Source organism: Lissotriton helveticus, chromosome 5_1, assembly GCF_964261635.1.
Source record: "Lissotriton helveticus chromosome 5_1, aLisHel1.1, whole genome shotgun sequence".
Lineage (NCBI taxonomy): Eukaryota > Metazoa > Chordata > Amphibia > Caudata > Salamandridae > Lissotriton > Lissotriton helveticus.
The window spans coordinates 84,950,753-84,967,603 of NC_136065.1; the positions used below are offsets into that span (position 1 = coordinate 84,950,753).

At 46.4% G+C, this 16,851-nt stretch overlaps 1 protein-coding gene across 1 annotated transcript in view; it reads right to left on the reverse strand.

Moving 5' to 3' along the window:
* LOC144754169 (E3 ubiquitin-protein ligase TRIM39-like) overlaps window positions 1-16,851 on the reverse strand; it is a 159,980-nt gene that overhangs the window by 105,494 nt on the left and 37,635 nt on the right. The window contains exons 3-4 of the mRNA XM_078641750.1: window positions 9,547-9,777; window positions 3,863-3,885 (exon numbers count right to left, since the gene is read on the reverse strand). Of these exons, the coding sequence (XP_078497876.1) occupies window positions 3,863-3,885; window positions 9,547-9,777 (254 nt within the window). The remainder of the gene's footprint in view (window positions 1-3,862; window positions 3,886-9,546; window positions 9,778-16,851) is intronic.

A 16,851-nucleotide genomic window follows, 5' to 3' on the forward strand; every position in this document is an offset into this window, starting at 1 on the left:
GGCGTTGATCGACCTCAACAGTAGGAGCAGACCCTGCACAACCATAGCAACTATGTCGGGTGCAAAGGATCCTGAAAGGGTCACAACAGACAAAATTGGACAAATAGACCCTGCCAAAACCTGTTGAATCCGAACACCACAACAAAGGGATAATGGCGGCCAGCCCGGAGGTGGAGCTCCCTGAACTCACACTAAAGGACGTAATGGAGGCCATCTCGGGGTCCGCTCATCTCTAGAACAGAGAATGGATGCAATACCTTGGGAAGTGACACTCATCAGAGCAGACCTGACGAAAATTGGGGAGAAGGTGAAGCAAATGGAGATTGTCACCACCAGTCTCATAGGAGACACCTCGCAAATACAGCAAGATATCAAGGATCTGCAGGCCTTTCGTAAAATCACAGAGGACAAGCTAGACGACTAAAAAGGCCGCACAAGACAGAATAATGGATGGATAATTGGGGTACCTGAAAAAGCGGAGGGTCCCGCGGCGGACCGGTTTGTGGAGGACCTCATACTCAATCACCTTCAACCAAAGGGGTTGTCAAAAGAATTTGTGGTGGAGAGAGCGAAAGGGTCCCCGGAGGATGACCGAAACCTGGGGCACCTCCACGACTGATGTTGGCAAAGATTTAGAACTTCAGAGACCGAGATGCCATATTGCAAAATGCCAGAGTGGCCCCGCCACTCAGATTTGAGAACTCAGAAATCTCCTTCTTTCCGGACTTCACCTTAAATGTACTGAAACAGCATCAGTCATTCCTAGAGGTAAAGAAAAAACTCAGAGAAAAAGGGTTCAAGTATGCTATGCTGCTCCCGGAACGGCTTCGTGTAGAGACAGAGGGCAAAGCTTGGATTTTTGACCACCCAGAGGCATATGCGGACTGCCTGGAGGGTTGGAGAGGAACAACAGAACACAACGCCCGTTGAGAGGTGGTATCGAACCCATCAACAGACAGAACCAAACTTGAGATGTAAGGTATCAAGGACTTCATCCGCACATTTAACAGGATAGTCTACAAGAACTTGAAGAAGTCTACTGAACCTATAGGGCAAAAAAGGAGTTGACAACAAGTGGTAATTATTATATGACGCATGATGGTTATTTTTTGGCCCCCCCCTAGGGAATACAAAAAGAAACATAGAATGGGTGAGGATTAGGGCAGCGGAGCTTTTCACCCCTCACATTTTACATCTTTTACTTCACAGTTAGGGCGACAGGCACTCTGCATAGTTGAGTGATGGGCAGTTTGAGGCCCGGAGTGCAGGGGAGCAGGGTGGTGGGTAGTAGGGTTGAGATAGGGTTAATACAGTTAGCCACACTAATGAACACTCATTGGGACAAACGTTTTAGGCTCAAGCCTCAGAAATTTCCCCTAACGGGACCCACCAATCACTCGGTACAGATATGGCATGCTGCCACTTGTAGTATGCGGTGGGACAGGAAACTCACTCTTGCTACTCCTCTGTGGGACTCGGAACAGCTGGGTGCCCTGAGGACCACAAAGGGGTTTGACAAGTGGGATCTGATCGGAATCACAAAGATTGTAGACCTGTGGAAAAAGGGTGAGGTGGTCACGTTTGCATATTTGAAACAGGAACACGAGCTGTCCGCTACAGAATACTATTAGTACTTGCAGGTGAGACATGCGCTAACGTCATGTCTGCCAAAGGGCGACTCTCCCACGGAATCCTCGCCATTGGAGGACAGGTTGCTCGATGGCTATCTGCCGACAAAAGCAATATCCTTGACTTATAAAAAGTTGATTAATAACACCCTGGACCCCCTCGAATCGGTCCAAGAACACTGGGAGAGGGATGTGGGCTGGAGCTAGATGATGAGGAATGGCAGGAAGCGGTGACCTCTCCCCGCGAGGTCACAATCTCTTCTAGATTGCAGCTGGTCCAACTTAAGATTCCCCACAGAATATATATCACGGGGCCTTAGCTTGTCAGAATGGGCAAAACAGACGGGGGATTGTGCAGAAGACACTGCGGCCTAATAGGTACATTCATGCATACTGTGTGGGAATGTGTCCATATCCAGTCTTACTCGAAGCCAAAAGATGCTTGCTAAATGTAGGGGAACCTACTGACTTAAATAGTAAGGATAAAATATGGGTCACTCTGGAGTTGATGGTGGCCAAACGAAATATAGCCCAGTTGTGGGGTTCCGGGTTATTGCATGGAGCTGTGACCTGGAAAGAAAACATGGACTGGTGTATGCTCAGAGAAAAAACTGTATACGTTGTACATGGCTGTCCCCAAAAGTGGTCTTCTATATTGTGCAAATGGAATACATTTTTGTGGCAATTTTTGTGTCCCACCCTGTACCCTCTCTCTTGAAGATCCGGCGACTCCATAAAGGTTATAATTGAGTGATTCAAAGAATAAGTGCATGATGTAACTATCCATGTATGTATTTTTGAGACTGGTAGTTAATCTTTTATTTGTCTCTAACAAATGTTGATTCTCTACAGTTTAATAAAAAGAATTTCTACAAAAATAAAAAAATAAAACAGTGCAAAGACTAGTGAGACCACAGCTAGGGCTTGGGGAGGTGGGGTAGGTTTTGGAGGTGGGGATGGTTTTAGGGCTCAGGGTGGGGGTACTGGGGGTTGGAGTCGTTTTTAGGGGGCTGCGTTTTAGGGTTCAGAGCAGGGGACAGGAAAGGGGCAGTTTCAGGCCTAGGGGGTAGTTGGGCTGGGGGTGGTGGGGGTAGGTGTTAGGGGGTGGGTTTAGGGCTCCGGGTGGGGATGCTGGGGTCGCAGTAGTTTTTTGGGGCAAGGGGACAGGTTTCAAGGCTCAGGATTGGCAGTCGGGTAGTTTACAGGGCTGAGGCGGGTAGAATACACTGCAGGAGGGACACATTTTAGGGGTTTAGGCAGAGATGTGTTCTTTACCACAGATGTCTCTTTACCAATCATGTATTTGCCACAAACTTGTGTGTTAAACCCATGCGTGGTTCAGGCATGCGTTGTTAAGAGAAGCATGTTCACAACATGTGACTGATGACGATGATCCACTGATGTTTATTGTTTGAATCAGTATTTTTACCATAAAATGATAAAGACTGACAAAATTGATTGAAATGAGGTTTCAGAAGACACACAAGGAAGTCTCTGAGTACTTGAATGAGTGTTCAGTGACCCGGGCAGAGGTTTGAGGATTGAAGTGAGGCTTCTGAAGAGTCAAGAGGATGCCATGGACTGGAGAAAGGTCACTGCAGACCGGAGAGAGATTTCTTAAGATTAGGAGCAGATCTGAGGATTACAATGAGGTTCATGAGAACTGGACGAGGCCTCTTCTCATTGGAGGGAATTTACTAATGAATGAGGGCTGAATATGGCTTTAATGACATTTCAATGATGTCTGGAGTCATTGAAGGGATGTTTTGATGGTTGGCATCCTAGTTAGGAAATCTTGAATACGTTTTTGCACAATTCCTAATTGAGGAAAATCTGAGCGAAAGTTTCCAGAATGTGCATTAGTTTTCTTTGTGTTCAGGGTACCCTTCAGAGGACTTCAGTCAAGTTTTAAAGATATAAATATGTTTATGAGGACAGCATCTCATTTCTGTAGCAATTATTTCAGGACTCAAAGGAGTTTTCCGACGACTTGAAAGAATTATGAAAATGTAAGAGTTTCCGGATGACACAGGGAAGTTTTCCACAGACTTACACTTTCAGGGGTATCAAAGGAATTTTCTGAGGACTTAAGGGTATTTTTGGAGGATGCAAAGAGATTTTATGAGAATCTGAAAGTTTTGTAGCACTTTGTGTGAGCTGAGTAGTGGCATTTACACATTGCAGTAGTGAGACCTGCTCCTTACACACAGAGGAGGGTAAGAAATCAGCCTTACCTGCTTAAGGTGCTTCTGACATCCTGCAAAACAGAGAAACAAACACAGTAAAATCAGTTCCCACTGGAGATGTTAAAGTTATGGCAGTATTTTTAGGAGCGAAACACTTCACTATCTATGGTTAGAGCAGGAGTGTGTAAGAGCTAGAATGATAGTGAGTGTGAATTAATGAGAGGGAATGAGTAAGTGAAAGTGTGAGAGAATGACAGAGTTAGTGCAAGTATGAGTGAGCATGTTGGTGTCAGTAAGAATGAGTGAGAGTGACTTAGTCTGAGTGAGAATAAATGAGGGCTTGTGAGAATGAATGATTGAGTGCGGTTGAATTAATGTAAGTAAATGCGAGTGAAAATATGAGGTTATGCTTACTAGTCGGCCATTGGCCCTTACACACTGAAGGTAATTTGTGGCTTATAGAGGGACCCATGGAAAAATTCTATCGCTGGCATTTGGGAGACAATTGTTAGAATGACAGTCACCTGTGAAAGATATTGGTACTGGCATGCTGGAGGTAAATCTTGGCATGATGGGAACCCATTGAGAAATACTGGCCCACTGGAGGCAATTTTTGGCATGGGGGTACCCATGGCAAAATGCTGGCACTAGCTCACTATTGGAGATGCTTCTTGCCATAAGGGAGGAAAACCATGGCATATTGGGGGGAGGGGAGCAATCATTAAAACATTCTAATCCTGAGTACTAGATGTAATTTGACCCAAGGGTAACCTAAGGTATGTGATGGCATTAATTGCAAAATGCTGATACTGGGATATTGTAGGTAATTTGTGGCATTAAGGGGCATGTATTGCATAGGAGGGGCACCCCTGATAAAACGCTGGCCCTGGCACAATGGAGGTGTTTTTTGACCTAAGGGGGCATCCACAGCACATTCTGTAAACAATGGGTGAACTCCTTAAGAGGGTCATATTGCATTGGCTTGACACATCTTGAATATAAATGAGTGCTCTTTCAGAGCTGCTTTTTTTAACACATTTCTGTGAAAATTGTGCTTTTTAGTACACTAATGGTTCCATTTTTTTTAAAAGGCATTTGTCGGAGGGAGAACGCTCTCCAGTCCCTCCTCCTCCCCTGAAGCATATGAGAAGAAATGTGGTCCAGGGTAAGTATTACATCCTACCACTTTCAAAGATCAGGTCTCCACCATAATACAGATGGTTTCTTCAATGGCCATTGGTCTGTGAGTGTGTGATGTCACTTCCACGGTCGCTGGCATTTTGGGGAATCAATGTCCTTGGTGACATGACACAGCAGTGGGTCATATGAATGAGTTCACATGACACAATCTGTGATATTCTGAATGTTATCACATAAACCAGTGAAGTCTACAATTTTCTGAATGGGGCCACATGACAGTCTGTGATATTCTGAATGGGGTCACATGACACCGCATTGTCTGATATATTCTAATCTGGGTCACATGACAAAGCACTCGGCGAACTTCCCATAATATTACAAGTCATGAATGATTTCCACCCGTAGAGGAGACATTTTACAAGACCTACAAGTGATATCACACACACAGAGAGCACAGCTGGAGCGGTAAATGGACACTGGTTTCTACCCATGAACCCTCTGTATGTCACGCTTTGAATACAGGTATTTGGACCTCTGCAGAGCTCTGAGCCTTCCTAATGGAGTCTCATCCACTATAATCTTTGTTATAATTAAGCTACTAGCTGTAATCTATAGCGCCTGGAGACCTGCGGAGATAGTGCATGTTGCCTACGTGCTACATGTGGCGGTTAAAGTGAGCATGGAGTGTGTCTATTGTGATTTAATGTATGGGGACAGGACTCCATTTTGGATCCTGTGTGTGAATAGTACATATGATGGAGGATGGAGGGAGTCTGCCAGACAGGGAAGTAGATTGTGGAAACCTTCCAGGGGTCTTTGAAGTGGACCAGACGTCAGTGAAAGGAAAGGGATGAGGGAGACAAATGATGCTCTGAAGGACATTCACATCCCACTTCCTGAATCCTTGATCCCCAGAAGAGTTAATATAGTTCTGTCTAGCAGCTGAGTGGGAAGGCCTCTCTTCTGAGCCTTCGTCTCACATTCCCCTGACACGGCACACACAGCTCTACTCTCTCTTCTTGCCAAGATTGAGTGACAACGACTTTAACCTGACCAGTCCGTGCTGATAAATAAAATGTTAGAACTGCCTGAAACCAGCTCCAGAGAAGGAGCTCTTGAATTTTCATCTACATCTAACAAACTAGAACAAATACTTGAGAGAAACCCCGGTCACTGTGCCAGGAGTCTCTGACCAGTGTCAAGACCCTCAAAGCACTGATGGAGAATAAACAGATCAGTTCCAGAGCCAGGGTCCCGGATTGCCAGCTTACGTACAGGTGAGGGCAACCTAGAAAGGACCCCTGCAAGGAGAGCTGAAGGCTACCTATAGAATAGAGGAGCTGTCTGCTGGAGAGAGGAGGTTGGTGAATTACAACCCCCAAGTGAGAAGCCGGCCTTGCGACGTCATCAGCCCTTCTGACTGGTGAGTAAGGAGCGGTGCAAGGGGCTTGGGTCCTAACCCTGCTGAAGGAGCTGGATCTACCTTGGTGGACGAGGCCAACTCTCTGAGCAGAAGAGGTACTGGAAGTGTGCCAGGAGGAGGAGGTACAAGGAGAAGAGGTACTGGAAGAGTGCCCTATAGGAGGAAGAATAAACTGTAGGGATAATAGAAGAGTGTTCTTCAGAAGGAATGGGTGCAAAGAGAAGGATTAACAGAGGAGTGCCCTGAAGAAGTTGTTAAGAGCTGAAGGGGGGGGAGGCTATAAGTATGCCCTGCAGTAAGAGATATGAACAGGGGCACTAGAAGAGTGTCCTGCAAGAGGAGATCCTGACAGAAGGGGCACTAGAAGAGTGCCCTGCTAGAGAAGGAGGTATGGGCAGAAGGGGTACTAGAGGAGTGCGTGTAAGTGGAAGCATGTAGGAAACAAGATCGCAGCTGCCCCGGAAGAACAAAGACCTGTGACCCCCTCTTGTGCAGTTATGACATTTTAAAGGATCTGCTTGTATGAAGCTCCCACCAATTACAGGATTAATTCATCCCAGAATGGCATGAGCTGTTGGAGGGACGAGGCTGAGATGGGAGACCTATAAAAAATTGGAGAAGAACCAGACTCTTTATGATAAGTCGTCTATGACCCACATGCGGCGTGGCTAAATTACAAGTTGATGTCAGTATAAGGACTCAAATGTACTGTTTAGAGGGGGACACCAGGTTCATAGCTGGAGAATGGAAAGTGTCCTCATTAGAACTATAGAATGATTCGAAGAGAACTGTTAACAAAATAATTGGGAAGGCCTTTGGGTTCAATGTTTAGAACTGTGAGATGTGTGTCGGCTGTAGTTTCTGTATTGATTCACAGCAAATGTCTAAACAGTGAGAATCACCCTCCAAGGACCAGCATTTGTGATATAATGCTCTGTGACATCAGAGCTTTTAGGAAGAGCTGAACAAGGGACTACTATAGCAATTCATGACCATTAATTACATAAATGGCATTTTACGTTTGATATGATTCAGAATGTGTCAAAGATAAATATCTTTCTAATAAACATTGATTTGTTTTTAATTTCATGAAAAAAATTGTGTGTTATTCACATTTCTCTAAAATTCTATGATCTTTGAGAGCACTGCTCTCCACATCTGAGTATTGTCTATTGAAATTATAAGTCTGTAGGGCTACTGCCTGAATGAATAGTACCAAGCAAAGGACCACTATTATCAGACAAACTAAATCAATAGGATTATTTGAGGGTCATTAACAGGTTATGGGCCATCATCATAGGCAGACAAAATAAGTTCATCCACAGGTTAAGATTCATCTTCCTGTATTTACAAGACAAGTTACATCAAAAGGTCACAAGAGATCATCCTAAACTGAATTGCGAGATCATACCAACGGGTCAGGGTCCACCGTTCTAGCAGGAGGTAAGAGTGGTCCTCTCTTGTAAGAGGGATGAGCCTCCCCTGGACTGTGGGTCTTACTGGTCCCATTTCATTCCTCAACGCTGACGCAAAACTATACGCCAAACTTTTAGCTACGTTGGTGATGGCGGGCTTGATTCCCAAATTGGTCACCCGGGGAGACATAGATTTGTTATCTATAACTTTCCTCGAAGCTGAAATGGCATTTGAATATGTGTTTAGACCCATGGTCTTCAAACCTTTTAATGCCGCACCCTCCCCAGTGGAAAAAACCCATCACTGGGCCACCCTCAAAATTGTTAACAATTAGTCTATTAAACTGCCAATGTTTAAATATGTCTAGATTTACTTCCACATTGCAGTTAAGTTATGATACCTTTTTAAAAATGCAATCAAATACATGGTTGCCAAACATAGTATTCTGGTCAGACAGGCCTTACTTACGTGTAAACGTATCCACAGTGTGATTATTAGAAATGGGGGTTCTGAAGAATATTTTGAGTCCCTTCTCTTTTGAAACCTTCTCCCAGACAGGATATAAATGACAAAAGATGCTAGTGATGGCCCATAACAGGGGGTCTTACTGCCACTCATTTCTTTCCACTTAAAACAAAATAACTACTATCAGCATAATGCTTCTTTTGACTAGAGCCTGGCGCCCCCCCCGGGATCACTTGAGGCCCCCCTAGGGGTGCCGCCTCCCAGTTTGGAGACCCCTGGTTTAGGCTCACTGGTGAATTACATGTTTGTACCCACATTGACAGGTCATGGTCATTATAAACAACTTCAACTTAGACAGTTTCAGAACAGACTCTTGAACCAGGTAGGGATGTTCCTTGTCGTACCTTTAAGTGAGATATTAGTAAAGATTCATTGTACTACTCTAAGGGACTCATAAATCAGCATTACATAAAAATAAAACTGGTAAAAAAAAAAATGTAAATAGCAGACACCGTATGACGACAATAAGGTGGTTTATACCTCTAATCCCACCCTAAGCCATATTGGTGAGGAATTTGGTTGCCGTGTAGGTTGTCAAGATAATCCAGCTATAAATCAAGTTCTTTTGCTGCCGGGCAGCTATTTGTGGACATTCATTTCACACACTCCGTAATATAACCAAGGGTTACCCATGATATAAAATTGTCACTATTCTTCAAAATATGGAGTTTTCTGTGGCAATCTCTATCTTTATCTGGGGTGTCAAGAAAAGACAGGGAGCTGCCATTATCTATTCCAAATGCCTAATGATGTAGCTGTTCACCCTACCAAGAGATCGGTGCGTGTGAAAGTAAGAGGACACTTGTACCAGGAGAAAAATAACTGCTTTAGAATATATATGTTTTCAAACTTCTAAGGGAATGAGAAATGTGGTTTCTTTCCAATTCTCTAAGATGTTGGCTCAGCTTTTTCACATTTTGTTCCTTTGCCTCCATCTGTTCATTGAGGTCATTGGAATTGCTTGGTGTGTTGCATTAACTTGAATATAACAGTGTGAGACATCACTGTTCATCCCACTGTTTGTATATTGCATTGGGCTTTCAGCATCAAGTAGGACAATGTAAATTATCCATGTCTGTATATTGTGTGCGTCTGTCTGAGTGCACAGGGTCATTGTGAATTGACTCTGCTAGGAGATCATGTGTGTTCCGCTCATACATTTAATAATGCACACAAAATATGAATATTTCACTTCCTTCTTTGTTGTATTTACCAAACAGTATCTCACCTTCAGGAGTTCCCACGCAGGCGTCTCACACTTCTTTTCTATCTCTGTTATCAGGGCCTTGAGAGAGGTGATTTGATTGGACAGTTTGGTGATATTTGCATTTTCTACTATGGTAATTCTCTTCTCCATCTCCTCCAGTCTTCTCTGCAGTGTTTGCTCATTGTCTTTCAGAAGCTGCCATAGTTTCTCAAACTCAGATTCAATTTTCTTCGTCTCAGTTCTTAGCTTGTTCTGTCAGAAGCAAAGAAAAGCTGTTTGCATATTAAAAAGCTTCCTACAAACTGTCACTAGAGTGGGAGGGTGGAGGGGTCAATACTTTCTTTCTTAAATCAGAACACTAACAGGCGTTTTGTAATTTCCGAACTGCAGCCTCTTACTACCTTCCCTTCTACCGTCTTCCGTCCTTCTCACATTCCTGCCCTCCCCCTTCCCTCAGACACCTCACGAACTGTAGAAAGGACAGGATATGTGAAGCTGCAAAGAAGCTCAAACCATGGAGCGAGTGCAAGGAAGAGAACCCACCGCAGGCAGAGACAGTCAAAGACCCAGAGACAGACTGAGGGGAGAGACTGGCTGAAGTCAAATGTGGGTTGATGTGAAAGACAGGAGAGAATGTAAAAGAAGGGGGGCCAGGAAGATTCAGCCCTTGTGATAAAAGAAACAAGATTTGGACAGTGCGGGCTGCCCCAGTGCTGCCAGGACACTGGCTGTGTTCACCCAGAAGGAGATGCTGAGGGCGTATCCTACTATGATCCACATTCCGAGTGATGGGGAATCACTGATGTGGTAATTTCACATTCAAAATTATAATTAAATTATGTTTCTTCTGTTACAAAAAGGAGAATTATCAGATAAATCAATGTTACTGCACTGGCTACTGCAGGTACGTCCGCTGTGTCTATAGAGGTTGAGTGAGGAGGTTGGTTAGATATCTGGTCCTATCCTAAGATAGAAGGCTGTGTGTTACCAGGTGAGGTACGTCATACTGTAGCTTAGAGCAGGAGCCTGTGTGTTATCAGGCGAGGTGTGTCACACAGTGGCTTAGAGCATGAGCCTGTGTGTTATCAGGTGAGGTATGTCACACAGTAGCTTAGAGCAGGAGCCTGTGTGTTATCAGGTGAGGTATGTCACACTGTACCTTAGAGCAGGAGCCTGTGTGTTATCAGGCGAGGTGTGTCACACAGTGGCTTAGAGCATGAGCCTGTGTGTTATCAGGTGAGGTATGTCACACAGTAGCTTAGAGCAGGAGCCTGTGTGTTATCAGGTGAGGTATGTCACACTGTAGCTTAGAGCAGGAGCCTGTGTGTTATCAGGTGAGGTATGTCACACTGTACCTTAGAGCAGGAGCCTGTGTGTTATCAGGTGAGGTATGTCACACTGTAGCTTAGAGCAGGAGCCTGTGTGTTATCAGGTGAGGTATGTCACACTGTAGCTTAGAGCAGGAGCCTGTGTGTTATAAGGTGAGGTATGTCACTCTGTGGCTTAGAGCAGGAGCCTGTGTGTTATCAGGCGAGGTACGTCACACTGTAGCTTAGAGCAGGAGCCTGTGTGATATCAGGTGAGCTATGTCACATTGTAGCTTAGAGCAGGAGCCTGTGTGTTATCAGGTGAGGTACGTCACACTGTGTGTTATCAGGTGGGGCAAGTCATACTGTAGCTTAGAAGAGGAGCCTTTAGGTTATCAGGAGAGGTATGTCACACTGTGGCTTAGAGCAGGAGCCTGTGTGTTATCAGGTGAGGTATGTCACACTGTACCTTAGAGCATGAGCCTGTGTGTTATCAGGTGAGGTATGTCACACTGTGGCTTAGAGCATGAGCCTGTGTGTTATCAGGTGAGGTATGTCACACAGTAGCTTAGAGCAGGAGCCTGTGTGTTATCAGGTGAGGTATGTCACACTGTACCTTAGAGCAGGAGCCTGTGTGTTATCAGGCGAGGTGTGTCACACAGTGGCTTAGAGCATGAGCCTGTGTGTTATCAGGTGAGGTATGTCACACAGTAGCTTAGAGCAGGAGCCTGTGTGTTATCAGGTGAGGTATGTCACACTGTACCTTAGAGCAGGAGCCTGTGTGTTATAAGGTGAGGTATGTCACTCTGTGGCTTAGAGCAGGAGCCTGTGTGTTATCAGGCGAGGTACGTCACACTGTAGCTTAGAGCAGGAGCCTGTGTGATATCAGGTGAGGTATGTCACATTGTAGCTTAGAGCAGGAGCCTGTGTGTTATCAGGTGAGGTACGTCACACTGTGTGTTATCAGGTGGGGCAAGTCATACTGTAGCTTAGAAGAGGAGCCTTTAGGTTATCAGGAGAGGTATGTCACACTGTGGCTTAGAGCAGGAGCCTGTGTGTTATCAGGTGAGGTATGTCACACTGTACCTTAGAGCAGGAGCCTGTGTGTTATCAGGTGAGGTATGTCACACTGTGGCTTAGAGCAGGAGCCTGTGTGTTATCAGGTGAGGTATGTCACACTGTGGCTTAGAGCAGGAACCTGTGTGTTAACAGGTGAGGTATGTCACACTGTACCTTAGAGCAGGAGCCTGTGTGTTATCAGGTGAGGTCTGTCACACTGTAGCTTAGAGCAGGAGCCTGTGTGTTATCAGGTGAGGTATGTCACACTGTGGCTTAGAGCAGGAGCCTGTGTGTTATCAGGCGAGGTGTGTCACACTGTGGCTTAGAGCAGGAGCCTGTGTGTTATCAGGCGAGGTGTGTCACACAGTGGCTTAGAGCATGAGCCTGTGTGTTATCAGGTGAGGTATGTCACACTGTGGCTTAGAGCAGGAGCCTGTGTGTTATCAGGTGAGGTATGTCACACTGTACCTTAGAGCAGGAGCCAGTGTGTCATCAGGTGAGGTATGTCACACTGTGGATTAGAGCAGGAGCCTGTGTGTTATCAGGTGAGGTATGTCACACTGTTGCTTAGAGCAGGAGCCTGTGTGTTATCAGGTGAGGTATGTCACACTGTGGCTTAGAGCAGGAACCTGTGTGTTAACAGGTGAGGTATGTCACACTGTACCTTAGAGCAGGAGCCTGTGTGTTATCAGGTGAGGTCTGTCACACTGTAGCTTAGAGCTGGAGCCTGTGTGTTATCAGGTGAGGTATGTCACACTGTTGCTTAGAGCAGGAGCCTGTGTGTTATCAGGTGAGGTATGTCACACCGTGGCTTAGAGCAGGAACCTGTGTGTTAACAGGTGAGGTATGTCACACTGTACCTTAGAGCAGGAGCCTGTGTGTTATCAGGTGAGGTCTGTCACACTGTAGCTTAGAGCAGGAGCCTGTGTGTTATCAGGTGAGGTATGTCACACTGTGGCTTAGAGCAGGAGCCTGTGTGTTATCAGGTGAGGTGTGTCACACAGTGGCTTAGAGCATGAGCCTGTGTGTTATCAGGTGAGGTATGTCACACTGTACCTTAGAGCAGGAGCCTGTGTGTTATCAGGTGAAGTATGTCACACTGTGGCTTAGAGCAGGAGCCTGTGTGATATCAGGTGAGGTATGTCACAATGTACCTTAGAGCAGGAGCCTGTGTGTTATCAGGTGAGGTCTGTCACACTGTAGATTAGAGCAGGAGCCTGTGTGTCATCAGGTGAGGTACATCACACTGTGGCTTAGAGCAGGAGCCTGTGTGTTATCAGGTGAGGTACATCACACTGTGGCTTAGAGCAGGAGCCTGTGTGTTATCAGGAGAGGTATGTCACACTGTTGCTTAGAGCAGGAACCTGTGTGTTAACAGGTGAGGTATGTCACACTGTACCTTAGAGCAGGAGCCTGTGTGTTATCTGGTAAGGTCTGTCACACTGTAGCTTAGAGCAGGAGCCTGTGTGTTATCAGGTGAGGTATGTCACACTGTGGCTTAGAGCAGGAGCCTGTGTGTTATCAGGTGAGGTGTGTCACACAGTGGCTTAGAGCAGGAGCCTGTGTGTTATGAGGTGAGGTATGTCACACCGTGGCTTAGAGCATGAGCCTGTGTGTTATCAGGTGAGGTATGTCACACTGTGGCTTAGAGCAGGAGCCTGTGTGTTATCAGGTGAGGTATGTCACACCGTGGCTTAGAGCATGAGCCTGTGTGTTATCAGGTGAGGTATGTCACACAGTAGCTTAGAGCAGGAGCCTGTGTGATATCAGGTGAGGTATGTCACATTGTAGCTTAGAGCAGGAGCCTGTGTGTTAACAGGTGAGGTATGTCACACTGTAGCTTAGAGCAGGAGCCTGTGTGTTATCAGGTGAGGTATGTCACACTGTGGCTTAGAGCAGGAGCCTGTGTGTTATCAGGTGAGGTATGTCACACAGTGGCTTAGAGCATGAGCCTGTGTGTTATCAGGTGAGGTATGTCACACTGTGGCTTAGAGCAGGAGTCTGTGTGTTATCAGGTGAGGTATGTCACACTGTGGCTTAGAGCAGGAGCCTGTGTGTTATCAGGTGAGGTATGTCACACAGTGGCTTAGAGCATGAGCCTGTGTGTTATCAGGTGAGGTATGTCACACTGTGGCTTAGAGCATGTGCCTGTGTGTTATCAGGTGAGGTATGTCACACTGTGGCTTAGAGCAGGAGCCTGTGTGTTATCAGGTGAGGTATGTCACACAGTGGCTTAGAGCATGAGCCTGTGTGTTATCAGGTGAGGTATGTCACACTGTGGCTTAGAGCATGAGCCTGTGTGTTATCAGGTGAGGTATGTCACACTGTGGCTTAGAGCAGGAGCCTGTGTGTTATCAGGTGAGGTATATCACACCGTGGCTTAGAGCATGAGCCTGTGTGTTATCAGGTGAGGTATGTCACACAGTAGCTTAGAGCAGGAGCCTGTGTGATATCAGGTGAGGTATGTCACATTGTAGCTTAGAGCAGGAGCCTGTGTGTTAACAGGTGAGGTATGTCACACTGTAGCTTAGAGCAGGAGCCTGTGTGTTATCAGGTGAGGTATGTCACACTGTGGCTTAGAGCAGGAGCCTGTGTGTTATCAGGTGAGGTATGTCACACTGTGGCTTAGAGCAGGAGCCTGTGTGTTATCAGGTGAGGTATGTCACACAGTGGCTTAGAGCATGAGCCTGTGTGTTATCAGGTGAGGTACGTCACACTGTAGCTTATAGCAGGAGCCTGTGTGTTATCAGGTGGGGCAAGTCATACTGTAGCTTAGAAGAGGAGCCTTTATGTTATCAGGAGAGGTATGTCACACTGTGGCTTAGAGCAGGAGCCTGTGTGTTAACAGGTGAGGTATGTCACACTGTGGCTTAGAGCAGGAGCCTGTGTGTTATCAGGTGAGGTATGTCACACTGTGGCTTAGAGCAGGAGCCTGGGTGTTATCAGGTGAGGTATGTCACAATGTACCATAGAGCAGGAGCCTGTGTGTTAACAAGTGAGGTGTGTCACACAGTGGCTTAGAGCATGAGCCTGTGTGTTATCAGGTGAGGTATGTCACACAGTAGCTTAGAGCAGGAGCCAGTGTGTCATCGGGTGAGGTATGTCACACTGTGGATTAGAGCAGGAGCCTGTGTGTTATCAGGTGAGGTCTGTCACACTGTAGCTTAGAGCAGGAGCCTGTGTGTTATCAGGTGAGGTATGTCACACTGTGGCTTAGAGCAGGAGCCTGTGTGTTATCAGGTGAGGTATGTCACACTGTGGCTTAGAGCAGGAGCCTGTGTGTTATCAGGTGAGGTATGTCACACTGTGGCCTTGAGCAGGAGCCTGTGTGTTGTCAGGTGAGGTATGTCACACTGTGGCTTAGAGAAGGAGCCTGTGTGTTATCAGGTGAGGTATGTCACACTGTGGCTTAGAGAAGGAGCCTGTGTGTTATCAGGTGAGGTATGTCACACTGTGGCTTAAAACAGGAGCCTGGGTGTTATCAGGTGAGGTATGTCACATTGTAGCATAAAGCAGGAGCCTGTGTGTTAACAGGTGAGGTATGTCACACTGTGGCTTAGAGCAGGAGCCTGTGTGTTATCAGGCGAGGTGTGTCACACAGTGGCTTAGAGCATGAGCCTGTGTGTTATCAGGTGAGGTATGTCACACAGTAGCTTAGAGCAGGAACCTGTGTGTTATCAGGTGAGGTATGTCACACCGTGGCTTAGAGCAGGAGCCTGTGTGTTATCAGGTGAGGTATGTCACACTATGGCTTAGAGCAGGACTGTGTGTGTTATCAGGTGAGGTATGTCACACTGTGGCTTGGAGCAGGAGCCTGTGTGTTATCAGGTGAGGTATGTCACACTGTGGCTTAGAGCAGGAGCCTGGGTGTTATCAGGTGAGGTATGTCACACTGTACCATAGAGCAGGAGCCTGTGTGTTAACAGGTGAGGTATGTCACACTGTACCTTAGAGCAGGAGCCAGTGTGTCATCGGGTGAGGTATGTCACACTGTGGATTACAGCAGGAGCCTGTGTGTTATCAGGTGAGGTCTGTCACACTGTAGCTTAGAGCAGGAGCCTGTGTGTTATCAGGTGAGGTATGTCACACTGTGGCTTAGAGCAGGAGCCTGTGTGTTATCAGGTGAGGTATGTCACACCGTGGCTTAGAGCAGGAGCCTGTGTCTTATCAGGTGAGGTATGTCACACTGTGGCTTAGAGCAGGAGCCTGTGTCTTATCAGGTGAGGTATGTCACACCGTGGCTTAGAGAAGGAGCCTGTGTGTTAACAGGTGAGGTATGTCACACTGTGGTTTAGAGCAGGAGCCTGGGTGTTATCAGGTGAGGTATGTCACACTGTGGCTTAGAGAAGGAGCCTGTGTGTTATCAGGTGAGGTATGTCACATTGTAGCATAAAGCAGGAGCCTGTGTGTTAACAGGTGAGGTATGTCACACTGCGGCTTAGAGCAGAAGCCTGTGTGTTATCAGGAGAGGTATGTCACACTGGACCTTAGAGCAGGAGCCTGTGTGTTATCAGGTGAGGTATGTCACACTGTGGCTTAGAGCAGGAGCCTGGGTGTTATCAGGTGAGGTATGTCACACTGTGGCTTAGAGAAGGAGCCTGTGTGTTATCAGGTGAGGTATGTCACACTGTAGCTTAGAGCAGGAGCCTGTGTGTTATCAGGTGAGGTATGTCACACTGTGGCTTAGAGCAGGAACCTGTGTGTTAACAGGTGAGGTATGTCACACTGTACCTTAGAGCAGGAGCCAGTGTGTCATCGGGTGAGGTATGTCACACTGTGGATTAGAGCAGGAGCCTGTGTGTTATCAGGTGAGGTCTGTCACACTGTAGCTTAGAGCAGGAGCCTGTGTGTTATCAGGTGAGGTATGTCACACTGTGGCTTAGAGCAGGAGCCTGTGTGTTATCAGGTGAGGTATGTCACACCGTGGCTTAGAGCAGGAGCCTGTGTCTTATCAGGTGAG